This window comes from Gouania willdenowi, chromosome 4, assembly GCF_900634775.1.
Source record: "Gouania willdenowi chromosome 4, fGouWil2.1, whole genome shotgun sequence".
Classification (NCBI taxonomy): domain Eukaryota; kingdom Metazoa; phylum Chordata; class Actinopteri; order Blenniiformes; family Gobiesocidae; genus Gouania; species Gouania willdenowi.
In genome coordinates this window covers 3543136-3556216 of record NC_041047.1, presented here as the reverse complement: position 1 = coordinate 3556216, position 13081 = coordinate 3543136, and the positions used below count along the sequence as shown (strand labels likewise).

General features: G+C 36.5%; 2 protein-coding genes across 4 annotated transcripts in view; one reads left to right on the top strand and one right to left on the bottom strand.

The window, feature by feature from the left end:
* LOC114462331 (carboxyl-terminal PDZ ligand of neuronal nitric oxide synthase protein-like) overlaps positions 1-11786 on the top strand; it is a 165346-nt gene extending 153560 nt beyond the window's left edge. For all 3 annotated transcript variants that reach the window (XM_028445094.1, XM_028445093.1, XM_028445092.1), the window contains exons 11-13: positions 7710-7891; positions 9435-9559; positions 10986-11786. In XM_028445094.1, the coding sequence (XP_028300895.1) occupies positions 7710-7891; positions 9435-9559; positions 10986-11532 (854 nt within the window). In that variant the 3' untranslated portion in view covers positions 11533-11786. The remainder of the gene's footprint in view (positions 1-7709; positions 7892-9434; positions 9560-10985) is intronic.
* Positions 11787-12762: 976 nt separating this feature from the next.
* The window catches only part of LOC114461636 (1-phosphatidylinositol 4,5-bisphosphate phosphodiesterase gamma-1-like), a 20023-nt gene continuing 19704 nt past the window's right edge, over positions 12763-13081 (bottom strand). Inside the window, exon 14 of the mRNA XM_028443872.1 lies at positions 12763-12798. Within this exon, the coding sequence (XP_028299673.1) occupies positions 12763-12798 (36 nt within the window). The remainder of the gene's footprint in view (positions 12799-13081) is intronic.

Sequence of the window (13081 nt, the reverse complement as noted above, 5' to 3'; positions counted from 1 at the left end):
ATAAAAATGCATGCAAAAGCCAACAATATGCAATACGAAATACACCAAATTTACTTCATAAGCACACAAAACTACTACAATAATATAGAGAATTATGTAAAAAGACAATAAAAAAACTCAAAAGTTACTCCAAAACACAAAAAAATTACACAGAATGACTGAACAAAATACAAAATCACAACAAAAATACATAAAATGTATTAAAAAACCCACGATATGAAAACACAAAAATGTCTCGTAAAACACAAAATCACCAACTTGTTTTTACAAATTACATAATTATGTATCCAAACACTCATGATATGAAAAAAAATACACAAAAGTGCTGCAAAAACATACAAGTCGACTATAAAAACAGAAAAATATACAAAATGACATTAAAGTGATAACAATGAACTCTTGACCATAACTGCTCGTGTTGTACGTCACTATGGATAAAAGCTTCTGATAAATTAATTTGTAAAATCTATAATAATAATAACAAATAAACAAAAATAAGTCCTGAAACAAAAAAAATCACAAAAACTGACTAAATAACCACCAAAATACACAAAATGATTCCAAAAACACAAAAGACGATAAAAAATTACAAATATAATAGAAAAAATATACAACACAACAGAAAAACACATTTTTCATGGTTCCTTTTCTTTGATACACATTCAAAGCAAAGCAAACAGGATATTAAACTGCAGACGATAAATCAGACACAGAAGTTTAACTCTAATGAAAAATAAGTTTGACTTTGTGTTTAGTTTGATTCTGTAACTTAAACACAGTTGGTGTCACTGCGTTTATCTCACATAACAGGCTCTGGGAACGAGGACGCTGATTAAAATGCAGACTATGGATTAATTAAATTAGATAAAACTCAAATAATATCCTGCTGGAGAGGAGCGAGATTAATAGGAAGAGGACAAATGATAAGATTAAATTAAACCAACCAGATTTATTGAATAATTTTAACAAAATGCAGCGATTTATCAGATGTGTGCGTTTATTCTTCTATTGTTCTTTGATTAAATGTGAAAATACACAAGAATAATGTCCCTGAACACACCATCGTCCCTCACAAGCCTTTACTGTTATACCCTTTATAGCGGTGGTTCTCAACCTTGGGGTCAGGACCCCATTTGGGGTCACGAGACTCTGGGAGGGGGTCGCCAGTTGAGTTCAAGAAACCCAAAATATATATTTTTTAAACAATTTAAGCCAATTTTTGCTTATTTTTATTTTTTTTCTGCAACTACACCAAACTTTCCATATTTTAACCTATTTTCATCACTTTTTTGCCATATTTTTGCTCCTTTTAATTAATTCGTTTGCTACATTACTCCCATTTCTGACACTTTAACATCACATTCCAATGCCTTTTCTGGACATTTTTCCCATTTACATATAAAACCTTTCCAACACTTTTCCACTTAATATCACATATGTTGACCCATTATTGTCACTTTTAACTTATTTTCACCATATTTCATGCTTATTTTTGCCAATTTAACCACATTCATGATTTGTCATGCCCATTATTTGCCAGTTTAAACTAATTATTCCAATATTGACACTTTTAACCAATTCTTGTGGTTTTTAAAATGCCATTTCACCACCTTTTCCACCATTTTTTGTCACTTTTAACCCATTTTATTTCTGATTAAAACAAGGATTTACATCTTTAAGATGACTATATACTATAGTGCAAATAATAATAAACTTCCTGGATAACAGTGGATGTTATTCATATAAATAAATGATATATGTAAATATGTAATACATATAAATAAATGTGCTTATCATAATATAATTATATGTGTAAATATCACACTAACACAATGAGTGGAGGAGGTTACAGGTTCTCCTTTTCTTCCCTAAAGTCAGTGTAAATCACATTTTCCCTTTTCATTTAGAAACACATGACTTTTGGTTGCAGGCTCGTTTCGTTCACAGTGAGTTCAGTCAAGAGGTAAATCATGCAGCACTTAAAGGATTAATGAGAATTATTCCTGTGTTAATTATGACCTCACACTGGCTCCTGGATTCCTCCGAGCTCAGAGCCAGAGAACTGATTTGGCCAATTACCAAACCCACTTCACCAGCCTGTCATCAGAGCCAAGCCCTGTATTCATCATGTTTTACTCTCAATAAGACGCAAAATGAGGGCAGAACGTGAACTCTGTGAAGCAAAAAGGACTTCAGGAGCCGAGCGGAGAGTTTAGAAAACATAAGGAACTTTGGGTTTGTGCTTTTCTGATTTGTTTGCAGTGTTTTGAATAATTAAAGTTGAACTAAACTGAGGCTTTTATTCATATTTATGTAAATGTAAGTATGAAAACTAAGACAGGGGAGTGTGAATAAGATTCTACAAGGTTTGTAAATGGAGGCTTTTTAAACACATTATCAAATCATCTTTACTCTTACATATAATCTCTTAAAAATGTAGCAAATTGTTTGCTGGTTTTCATAAATTAAAGCTCAAATTTAAATATTTCTGCTTGCAAAAAAATAGCCAGAAAATACTGAGGACTTTCAGAATAAATTAAAAACCCAAAGAAAAATCTCAGTGATTGATTAATGACAACGTTATCATTTAATTTCTAAGCATGCTATGGTCTGCAGGCCCTTAGTCGTAAAAAACACACAAAACTACAAATACACAGAGAACATAAAATGAGGAGAAAAATATGCAAACCCACAAAACGACGAGATCACAAAACATTTACAACAAAAACGCACAAAATAAACAAAGTGAGTGGCGTTTTGAGTCTGGTAGCCTGGCCTAAAAACACGAAACAACCAACTCACACAAAGAGACAAGAAAAACACACAAAATGACAACAATAATATGCAAACTGACTCCAAAAACACACAAAACGTTGACAAAGCCACACTTAAAGGCAACAAAAACACAAAAAATGACTCCAAAAACCCACAAAACAACAACAGAAACACACAAAAAGATGACAAATCCACACAAAATAGACTAAATGACAACAAAAGCACACAAACTTACAACAAAAAAATACACAAGACGACAACTTTAAATGCAAACTGAATCCAGAAATACACAAAACGTTGACAAAACCACACATTAAGGCAACAAAAACACAAAAATACACTAGATGACAACAAAGGCACATAAAATGACAGCAGAATACAGTGAATGACACCAAAAAACTACAACATAAAAACACATTAAATGACAACAAAAGCACACAAACCGACAACAAAAAAATACACAAAACGACAACTTTAAATGGAAACTGACTCCAGAAATACACAAAACGATGACAAAGCCACTCAGGAGTAAAATAGAAACACACAAACCCTTTGTTCTGTCCTGTACTAATGATTCTAATGCTGACAAATGTTGATAACGTGGCTCAAACAAACACGTGTTTGTGTCTCATGCTGTGATAAAAGCTGCTCCACACACACACACACACACACACACATTACACTGCACTATGTGCTCTATTCTTGCTTGTGGCTGGATTTTGTCCGTTTCATGGGTGTTGCAGACGATTGCGTGATCATTACATTTCAGTCTTGTCGCTCACTCACTTTTTATGGTAGGATTTTCTTTTTTGCTAATTAAACATCTTTTTTAATTTGTTCTTCTTTCATCATGGTTTTAATTCATCTTGGAGCTAAAGATAAACGACTTGTTCAGCAAAGAGGGATTTGTCACAGATTGTCGTCCAGAATCAGCCGAGACGACTTTATTTTCCAGCTGTGTTTGTTTCCTCTTCCTCTTCCTCTTCCTCTTCCTGTCACCAGCAGAGTCACCAGCAGTCGACTCGAAACACAGTCGCTGTCGCATCTTTAAATCTTTACATCTGCTCCTGAAAACGATGTTATCCTCACTGCAAACACACAATAATCCAATCAAAACATGCACCATAATCCAAGGATTAATGACGACTAATCACACCGAATGTTTTCCAAAGCTTCGACCCGACAGGAAGTACCCCGTCAGAGTAAGAGTGGCTGCTGTAAACGTCACAGTGCGACTTCTGCTCATGAAACGTGATAAAATCCTCTTTTTCTCTGTGATTTCTACCGACATTTACAAACACATTCTCCTCCTTAATAATCGAAAATTATATTTTTACATGTTTGAAATTATTATTCATTTTTAAATTAACACACCACACACACAATAAATCTCAAACAACTGTTTTCTATACTTAAACTTTCTCAAATATAAATATAGTTCAAATAAAATTCAGTATAAAAATCTCTCTAAACGGGCCAGTTGGATTTTTCTCGTGTTGTGATGTCACAATGCGGAAACTCCTCCTCCTGACAATCCTGGCCCCTCCTACCCTATATAAGAATGTGAGCTCCTCCCTCTTAGACTACCTCACAGCTAAAACAAACATAGCGATGGCAGGTTGATATCACAGTTAATATCTTTACATTCAGTATATAGATAAACCAAAGAGCACTCACAATCAGTTCCACCTTTAGTAGCTGTTACACCACCTTGTATCTCCTTTGTGGGATGATCTGATGTGTTTGTGACCCGATGCGACGCAGCGGTTGGACAAAACAGTGAACTACCATCTTAAATTGACTATTACTGTGGTCAGAAGAAGTGCGGATGTAAAAAAAGCAGCGTAGCAGCTCATGTGAGTGTTTGAAACAGCTGACTCAGCTTGAGAGTTGACTTCCCTGCGGCGCAGCGCGAGCGCTGACAATCAGTTCCATTTTCAGTAGCCGCTATACTGCCTCGTATCACCTTTATGGGACGATCTGACGTGTGTGTGTCCCAATGCGGTCGTACAAACCAATGGACTCGCGTCTTAAATAGACTAGTTGTGTGGTCAGAGGAGGCGAAGGAAGGATTTACTGCTGCTGCTGATGTGATAAACACACACGCTGAAGTAGTGCAAAAACAGCCTGTTTTTAGGAGCGCTCTGAAAGTGACTTTTTAGAAGCTAAAACTCTGGAAAACAGGCGAGTTTGTGAAAATAAACCTCAAATACTATGTTGTTGGGATTCTTAGAACAAGTGGTGACAGATTGGGATGTAATGATGCATTTAACTTCTTTTCATTTTGAATAACTAGAACAGTACCACCATAATGAGCAACATTAAAATACAGTAGCGTAGTAGGCCTAAGTATTCATACTATAACTAATATTAAACTATATTTAATATTGTTGGCCACTGTAATGCACACAGTTTGAACAGTAACACTGTGTTTAAATATAGGAAAATAAAACACTATTTTATTTTTTTTAATGTTATTTATATTTAATTAAGTGATTATTTGGCGTACCTAGATATATAGAGCCCGTACCACAGTTTGAGAATCAGTGAGCTAGAGATCATCTTTTGGAGTAAAAAACAGGGTAACACTTTAGTTTAGGGAACACCTATTAACCATGAATTAGTTGCTTATTAGCATTAGTAACATTAGCTCTTAAATAATAATTATTAAGTACTTATTTATATCTTATTATACACTTAATAGCAGTCTCACAGTCCAAAAACGGTTAGAATTAGGATTAGGATTAGGATTAACCTTAACAGCTAATCTTATCCCTACCCCAGCATGTTCAGATTGTAATTCACATACAACAACTTCCTTACTTATTACTAATAAGTAATAATTCTGAGGTTATTGAGGGTTTACTAGTTGTATATTAAGGCCATGCAGAATAAGGCATTAATAAGTATTTAATAATGATTAATTAAGAGTCAATATGTTTTTTTATTTGCATGTGAATAAGTGACTAATCAATGGTTAATAAATGTTCCCTAAACTAAAGTGTTACCAAAAACAGATTAGTCAAAATACTGATTCTTAGTCTTTTATTTAGATTATCAAGATTTTTTTTTTAACAAATGTATTTTCTTCTTATCATATGTTGCTCCGGACTTTAATATTTTGAATGATAAAAATCTGGATTATATGGGGACTTTTTGTAATCAAATATACACATATTTATTCTTGTTATATTCATTCTTATTTTTTTGATATAAAAACTGTTGAAATGAAAGGTTTGTGAGCAGCCTTCAGTTATGGGTTCAGATTTAGGTGTAGGTTTCTGAATTATTAAGTCCAGCCTTGGACTCTATGTCTGCCACGGATCAATGCTGATATTTTATAGCTCAGGTAATGTGACGCCATCGATCCGAGCGTCTGTGGATGACTTAGTGCAGCAGTACGTATGAAATGATCATGAACGCACTGATGAGGAAATCGACTAAAAGAATGTGTTACAACACAACGTCTTCAAAGTGGAATGAGTTTCAGTTTAAACCTTTATTCTGATTTTAAACCTTTATTCTGATTTTAAACCTTTATTCTGCTTTTAAACCTTTATTCTGATTTTAAACCTTTATTCTGATTTTAAACCTTTATTCTGATTTTAAACCTTTATTCTGATTTTAAACCTTTATTCTGCTTTTAAACCTTTATTTTGCTTTTAAACCTTTATTCTGATTTTAAACCTTTATTTTGCTTTTAAACCTTTATTTTGCTTTTAAACCTTTATTTTGCTTTTAAACCTTTATTCTGCTTTTAAACCTTTATTCTGATTTTAAACCTTTATTTTGCTTTTAAACCTTTATTCTGCTTTTAAACCTTTATTCTGATTTTAAACCTTTATTTTGCTTTTAAACCTTTATTCTGATTTTAAACCTTTATTTTGCTTTTAAACCTTTATTCTGATTTTAAACCTTTATTTTGCTTTTAAACCTTTATTCTGCTTTTAAACCTTTATTCTGATTTTAAACCTTTATTTTGCTTTTAAACCTTTATTCTGATTTTAGCTCTCTGGAATAATTTCTCTCCTCTGAATCACTATAATATCATCTCTCCAATGCACAGCAGAATGTACATTACTCCATAGTCAGTTTTTAGATAATACCTCATTATTTTAATTTACTTTCCTTGCAGAAATAATATGGTTATACTGGGTTTTTTTTAATTTCCTGAATACAATGTCAACAAATTTATTTATTTATTTATTTATTTATTTATTTATTTATTTATTTACTGATTGGTGTAAAGAAGAATGTGTGGAAAATAAAAAGCTTTAATATGAAGATATAAGGAATGAGTTTAGATTATTTAAATGGTTTTAGTCAAGGTCAGGACTTACATTATAATGATTGTGTTATTCTTTTTACACATGGTGTGTGTGTATGTGTATGCATGAGTGTAGTGTGTGTGTGAGTGTGTGTGTGTGTGTGTATATCCCATGATTCATAGCACCACTGGATCCCATTTCCTGCGGCGTCAGGCTAATGGTTGTGTCTGCGTGTCTCTGATTTTTATACTAAGTGAATTTAATGTGTAGCAAAGAGACGCCAAGGTCACACGTTGATGCTTTTCGTCCCTCTTTCATGCACTGAAAGAAGTAGCCGTGCACACGTTTGGGCTGTTATTTGATGACTCAGCAGAAATAGTGGAGTCTCATCACTGTGTGGAAGTTAAATCTGTGATGGTTTTGTGTCTCAATAAATGCTTTCCGAGAAACCGAGGTCTTCAAAAGGTAAGACGTGCCTTCAGTGGGTCAGACGTGATGTGTTCTCGTTCATATTTCTCCTTTATTTCCCCATGTGTCGTGTGTGCATGTGCAGTGAAAACTATCTATTATTTCCCATTCGTGATGCATGTTTTTTTATGTTTGCACTGAATGATCAAATGAAAGATGCTGACATGTCCTCTTCTCCTCTTTCTGTCTTCTGTGCAGTTGATAAGAGTATGTTTGAGAACTCCATTGCTCAGCAGCAGAGTCCTCAGAGCTCCAGGACGGGTCAAGCCTCGGCCCGACGCTCCCCAGCCTCGCTCAGCACTAACGTGGACGCCTCGGCGAGTGGAGGGCAGCAGAGGCTAAAGAACGCCATTAACCTGGGGAAGGCTGTGGGGGCAAAGGTCAGACCCTCCTCACATCCTCAGCTAACAGACGACAGCATGAGAAACTAACTCACAGATAAATGTGACTTTGAGACAAATGTGTCCTAAAATCTTTGAAATGTCCTTATTTGTAGATTTATTCCTAACAAAACACATTATTTTACACCATATTCATTTGATTAACTTTTAAAAATGGGATTACTTTACAGTTTTAGAGCCTGTGTTCCTCCATCTTGAAATCATGTGATTGATGATGTCACAAGGCCCCACTGCCTGTAAACATCCCATTGTTTTCAATTGGAGTGAAACATTCAGCCTGATTTTTACATTATTTAGTAGCTTTTTCGGTCAAAATGCCAATTCATGTTGCTTTTTGTTACTCTAAATCACACGTGTCAAACTCATTTTAGTTTAAGGGATAAATATGGACCAGTTTGATCTCAAGTGGGCCGCAGATTTCAGGTGGAAAAAAGAAAAATGTACACATCAATTGTGCCCTAGGTTTTAATATCAGTCCCGGCCGGATCTTCAAAAACTATTGATTTTGTTACTAATTTTTTGTGTACTTCAGAGGAATTTTGTGGAATTTCTTGTAAGAAATGGCGAGATTTGTGGAAAAATTGAGAGTTCTTTCCACAATTTGCAATGACTGCATTAAAAAACAAAAGAAAACTGCAAGCACCTAAAAATATTGCAGTTTCATTTAATTGGTGAATTTTAAATGTCTACAACTGAATTTTTTGGTAATTTATATAATAAATAATGTTTCTACTGTCTCCTGCGGGCCAAATTAGATGCTCTGAAGAGCCAGTTTTGGCCCCCGGGCCTTGAGTTTGACACAAATGCTCTAAATAATGAGGAAAAGTTAAAGATGTTGATTGAAACTTGAAGACTGTTGAAGACGCACAAACCCTGAGTATAGAAGTCCTTTCGTGTGGGAGTCATTCAACTGTCCATGATTTACTCGCTAACTCCAGCCACCAGAGCGTGTCAGCGCACTGTTTAAGGGAGAGTAAATGTTCCTTAGGAGAGCTCTTCTTCTCTGCTTCATTGTCTACTACCAAACCGCGGAGTTCAAACTGTCACCTACTGCGGTCATAGATTATTTTTTGGGTCACAACTGTTTTTATCCTCTTTCTGTAAAACAAAGAGGTTTACGTTGACGTATTTAACTTTTCCTGATTATTTAGAGCAACCGAAAACAGCACAAATTGACATTTTGTCTGGAAAAGCTACGAAATGATCTAAAAAGCTTCTAAATAATCTATAAATCAGGCTGAATGTTTCACTCCAATAGAAAACAATGGGATGTTTACAGGCAGTGGGGCCTTGTGACATCATCAATCACATGATTTCAAGATGGAGGAACACAGGCTCTAAAACTGTAAAGTAGTCCTATTTTTAAAAGTTAATCAAATGAATATCGTGCATAATAATGTGTTTTATTAGACGTAGATCTTCTAATAAGTGGATTTTCGGCCACATTTGTAAAAACTGTGGAGGATTACTTGCAAAAAAATACATGATTAATGTTTACTCTCTGGGTTTTTTGTACCGTCAGGTCAACGACCTCCTCAGGAGGAAAGAAAACAGCCACCTCGGTGATATTGGGGTCACAGAGGTCAACAAGAACGTCGATGCTGTTTGGAGCTGCATGGAGCAACTCAACCAGACCACTTCCAGCAGGTACACACACACACACACACACACACACACACACACACACACACACACACACACACACACACACACACACACACACACACACACACACCTCCTGAATTCTTTAGCAGACTCATCTTTAATCTGCAGAAAATACTTGCGTCCCCTTTCATTAAGTGTCATTTCAAAGCCACCAGAGGACTTTAGTGTCATTTAAAGCTGAGGTTTCCATCGTCGTTGCGTCTGAAAAGGTGAATAATGGAGGATTCTTGTTTCACAATGAATAATACATCAGTGGTCATCGGAGAGTTTCTGTCCTGAGTTTTCACTCATTATTTCATGTGAGGTTTTTAAATTCCAGCTGCAAACGTTGAACCGTCTTCTGTTTCTGTGAGGACACACAAAGCCATTTCAGCAGCTACTGAATTCACAGTCTCATATAGGAACAATGCTTATTTTTCATTTTAATGATATTAGAAATAGTATTAGTATTGTAGCAAATGTTTTTTTTTTAATAATGCACAAATTAAAAAGCAGCTCTATGTGATAGGCCTCTATATTGAGTATTTCTGTTGCATCACTTTGCGAGTTTTTGTTCGGTGGAATGTTGTGTTCAGGTACTGCACGGGAAATCGCCAACTAGATACCGGACATCGTCCCGATAGGCCGTCAACCTGAAGTGCGCCTGTCCAGTCCCCTACGTTTTTTTTTTTTTTTTTTTTTTTTTTGATGAGCGAGTGGAGGCAGACATGGTAACAGGTGACCAAAAAAGGCGACTAAAATGGGCCAATAGCAGTCAAGAGTGGCCAAAAAAGGATAAATAAAGAGGAACCAGGTGGTATTTAATGGCAAAAGCTAATCTAAATTGGCAAAATATGGCAAACAATAGTGAAAAGGGGCAAAAATGTAAGGAAAAAATTAAACAAGTGGTATTTATTGGACTAAAGTTCACTTATTTGGTTGAAAAATGGCCAAAAAAATTTAAAGAATTGACCAAAATTGGATAAAGGTGTCAAATAGAACTTGAAAACAAACACAAAATTGGAAAAAAAAATGGAAATTTATTGGCAAAAGGTTGCTAAAGTCCCAAAAAAAAGTGTCAGAACTTTTTGAAAAGAAAAATTGAAGAATGGAAATTGGTAAAAATGGGTTAAAAAGTTTCCCCTTTGTTTAAGGGGAATAATAATTAAAATGAAGACCTAAAGAGCCACATTTTGAGCATTACTGACACAATAACGGCTTCTACATAGTGTCCTTTAATAATGGCTGCTCTGGACACAAAATGCTAGGGCTGAAGTTTTGTCCCAGTCCACCCCTGGTACCAGGTAGTGCCGAAAGAATTGGGTCGGTACCTAAAAAACTACCGAATTTGGTACCCATCCCTAGCTGTGAGCATCAGTGATCAAATCATCTAATCTGTTTTCTACTACTTCTTCCTTTCTTCCTTCAGCCACATCTCCTTTGACTCCTTCCCACGCCTGGATCCCCCTCCCCCGTCGGGTAAGAAACGCCTCCCTCGAGCACTGAAGACGACCCAGGACATGATGATCTCCTCCGACCCCGTGGTGGCCTCGCCCGACGCCGTGGACTCGTCCTCCTTTCCGTCGTCTCCTGAGAAAACGCCGCTCATCATCAGGGAGGAGGACAAGGACGATGAGGAGCATCCGACTGTGGAGCAGAGCGTGGAGTCGGATGCGGAGACGAGCGGCACCAACGGGAAGGACGATGGAGCCGATGCCCACGTGGACAACGAAGGCGTGGATGGAGTCCAGCTCCAGCTCTCGGTTCCAGACCTGATCAACAAAGATCCTCCAATGGACGTGTGGCAGAAGGCGGACGTGGCCGACGTCCGCTCGGCCTCCACGCCGTGCTCGGGGAAAACCTCCTGCCGCATCAGCCTGGGGGAGGATGCGCTGCTGGGGAACGGCGCCCCCTGCGGTCCAGGGATGACCTCTGAGGATGGAGAACAGCATCCAGACCTGCTTTCTTTTGACTAAAACACTAAGATCTGAATCCAAACTCTGCTTAAAGAGATCCTCCATTGTTTTTACAAATATGGGTTAAAACATTTGAAATGTCCTGATTAGTAGATCTGTGTCTAACAAAACTCATTATTTTGCGCTTTATTTGTTTTTTTTTTACTTTTAAAAATGGGACTACTTTACAGTTTTAGAGCCAATGTTCTTCCATCTTAAAATCACATGATTGATGATGTCACACGGCCCCACTGCCTGTAAACATCCCATTGTTTTCTATTGGAGTGAAACATTCAGCCTGATTTTTAGATCATTTAGTAGATTTTTAGATCATTTAGCAGCTTTTTTAGTCAAAATGACAACTTGTGCTACTTTTGGTTGCTCTAAACAATCAGCAGAAGTTAAAGATGTTGATGTAAACCTCTTTTCCTTATGGATAGAGGATAGAAACAGTTGTAACCCAAAAAATAATCTATGACCACAGGGGGTGACGGTTCCAACTCTGCGGTTTGGTCATAGACAATGAAGCAGAGAAGAAGTGACCTTTACTCTCCCTTAAACTGTGTGCTGACATGCTGTGGAGGCTGAAGTTAGCAAGTAAATCACCGACTGTTGACGCACTCCCACCCAAAAGGACTTCTATCCTCATGGTTTGTGCGTCTTCAACAGTCCGTGATTTACTTGCTAACTTCAGCCACCAGAGCGTGTCAGCGTACTGTTTAAGGGAGAGTAAAGGTGCCTTAGGAGAACTCAGGAGAAAATGGCGGAATGCAGCTTCTAAAACGGTAAAGTAGTCCTATTTTTAAAAGGAAATAAAACAAATAAGGTGCATAATAATGTGTTTTGTTAGGCATAGATCTACTAATAAGTACATTTCAAAGGTTTTAGGCCATATTGTTAAAAATAGTGGAGGATCCCTTTAAACAACATTCAAAGGCCTTAAAAACATTTTTCATACTTTAACATACCAAAAAAAAAAAGAACCAAACTGTAAAAGAGGATTTTTTCCCTGTTTGCAGGGATCACATTGTGTGCTCGTATCACCAGCTTACAACTAAAATAATGAATGTAACTACTAACGTCTTTAAAATTAGCTCAGATGTCCAAACATCATCTTAACAGAAGCTTTCCTTCCAGTTTTGTATTATTGTAACACAAATTTAGCAGATTTAAGTTATTGTGCTTTTATATGTAATCATTTGTATTTGTTTGCTGCTGTTGGAGAAGCAATGATAAGGTAAGGAAGGAGACTCAACGGGAGGAGGAAGTAACGAGGAAGTTAGAAACCTGTGACAGGAAATTACTCAAAACAACCAACATTAAATGACGTGATGGACTTTTCTACGTGCAGAAGAGAATCCTGATACATCACTCTTTCATTTTTCCATCCTAGTGAAGGGTTGGAGTCTTCAGAGATTGAACTTCTGCCGCTTTGTGCCGCTAACTTTCTCAGGCTCTGTTCACACGACAAACGTTTTGCTCCTTTTTTCCTTTTTGTTTCCAAAAAGTTCCACATTCACAAAGCAACGTTTTCAAAACCAGCTCCGTTTACACGAGACGGTGGGAAACA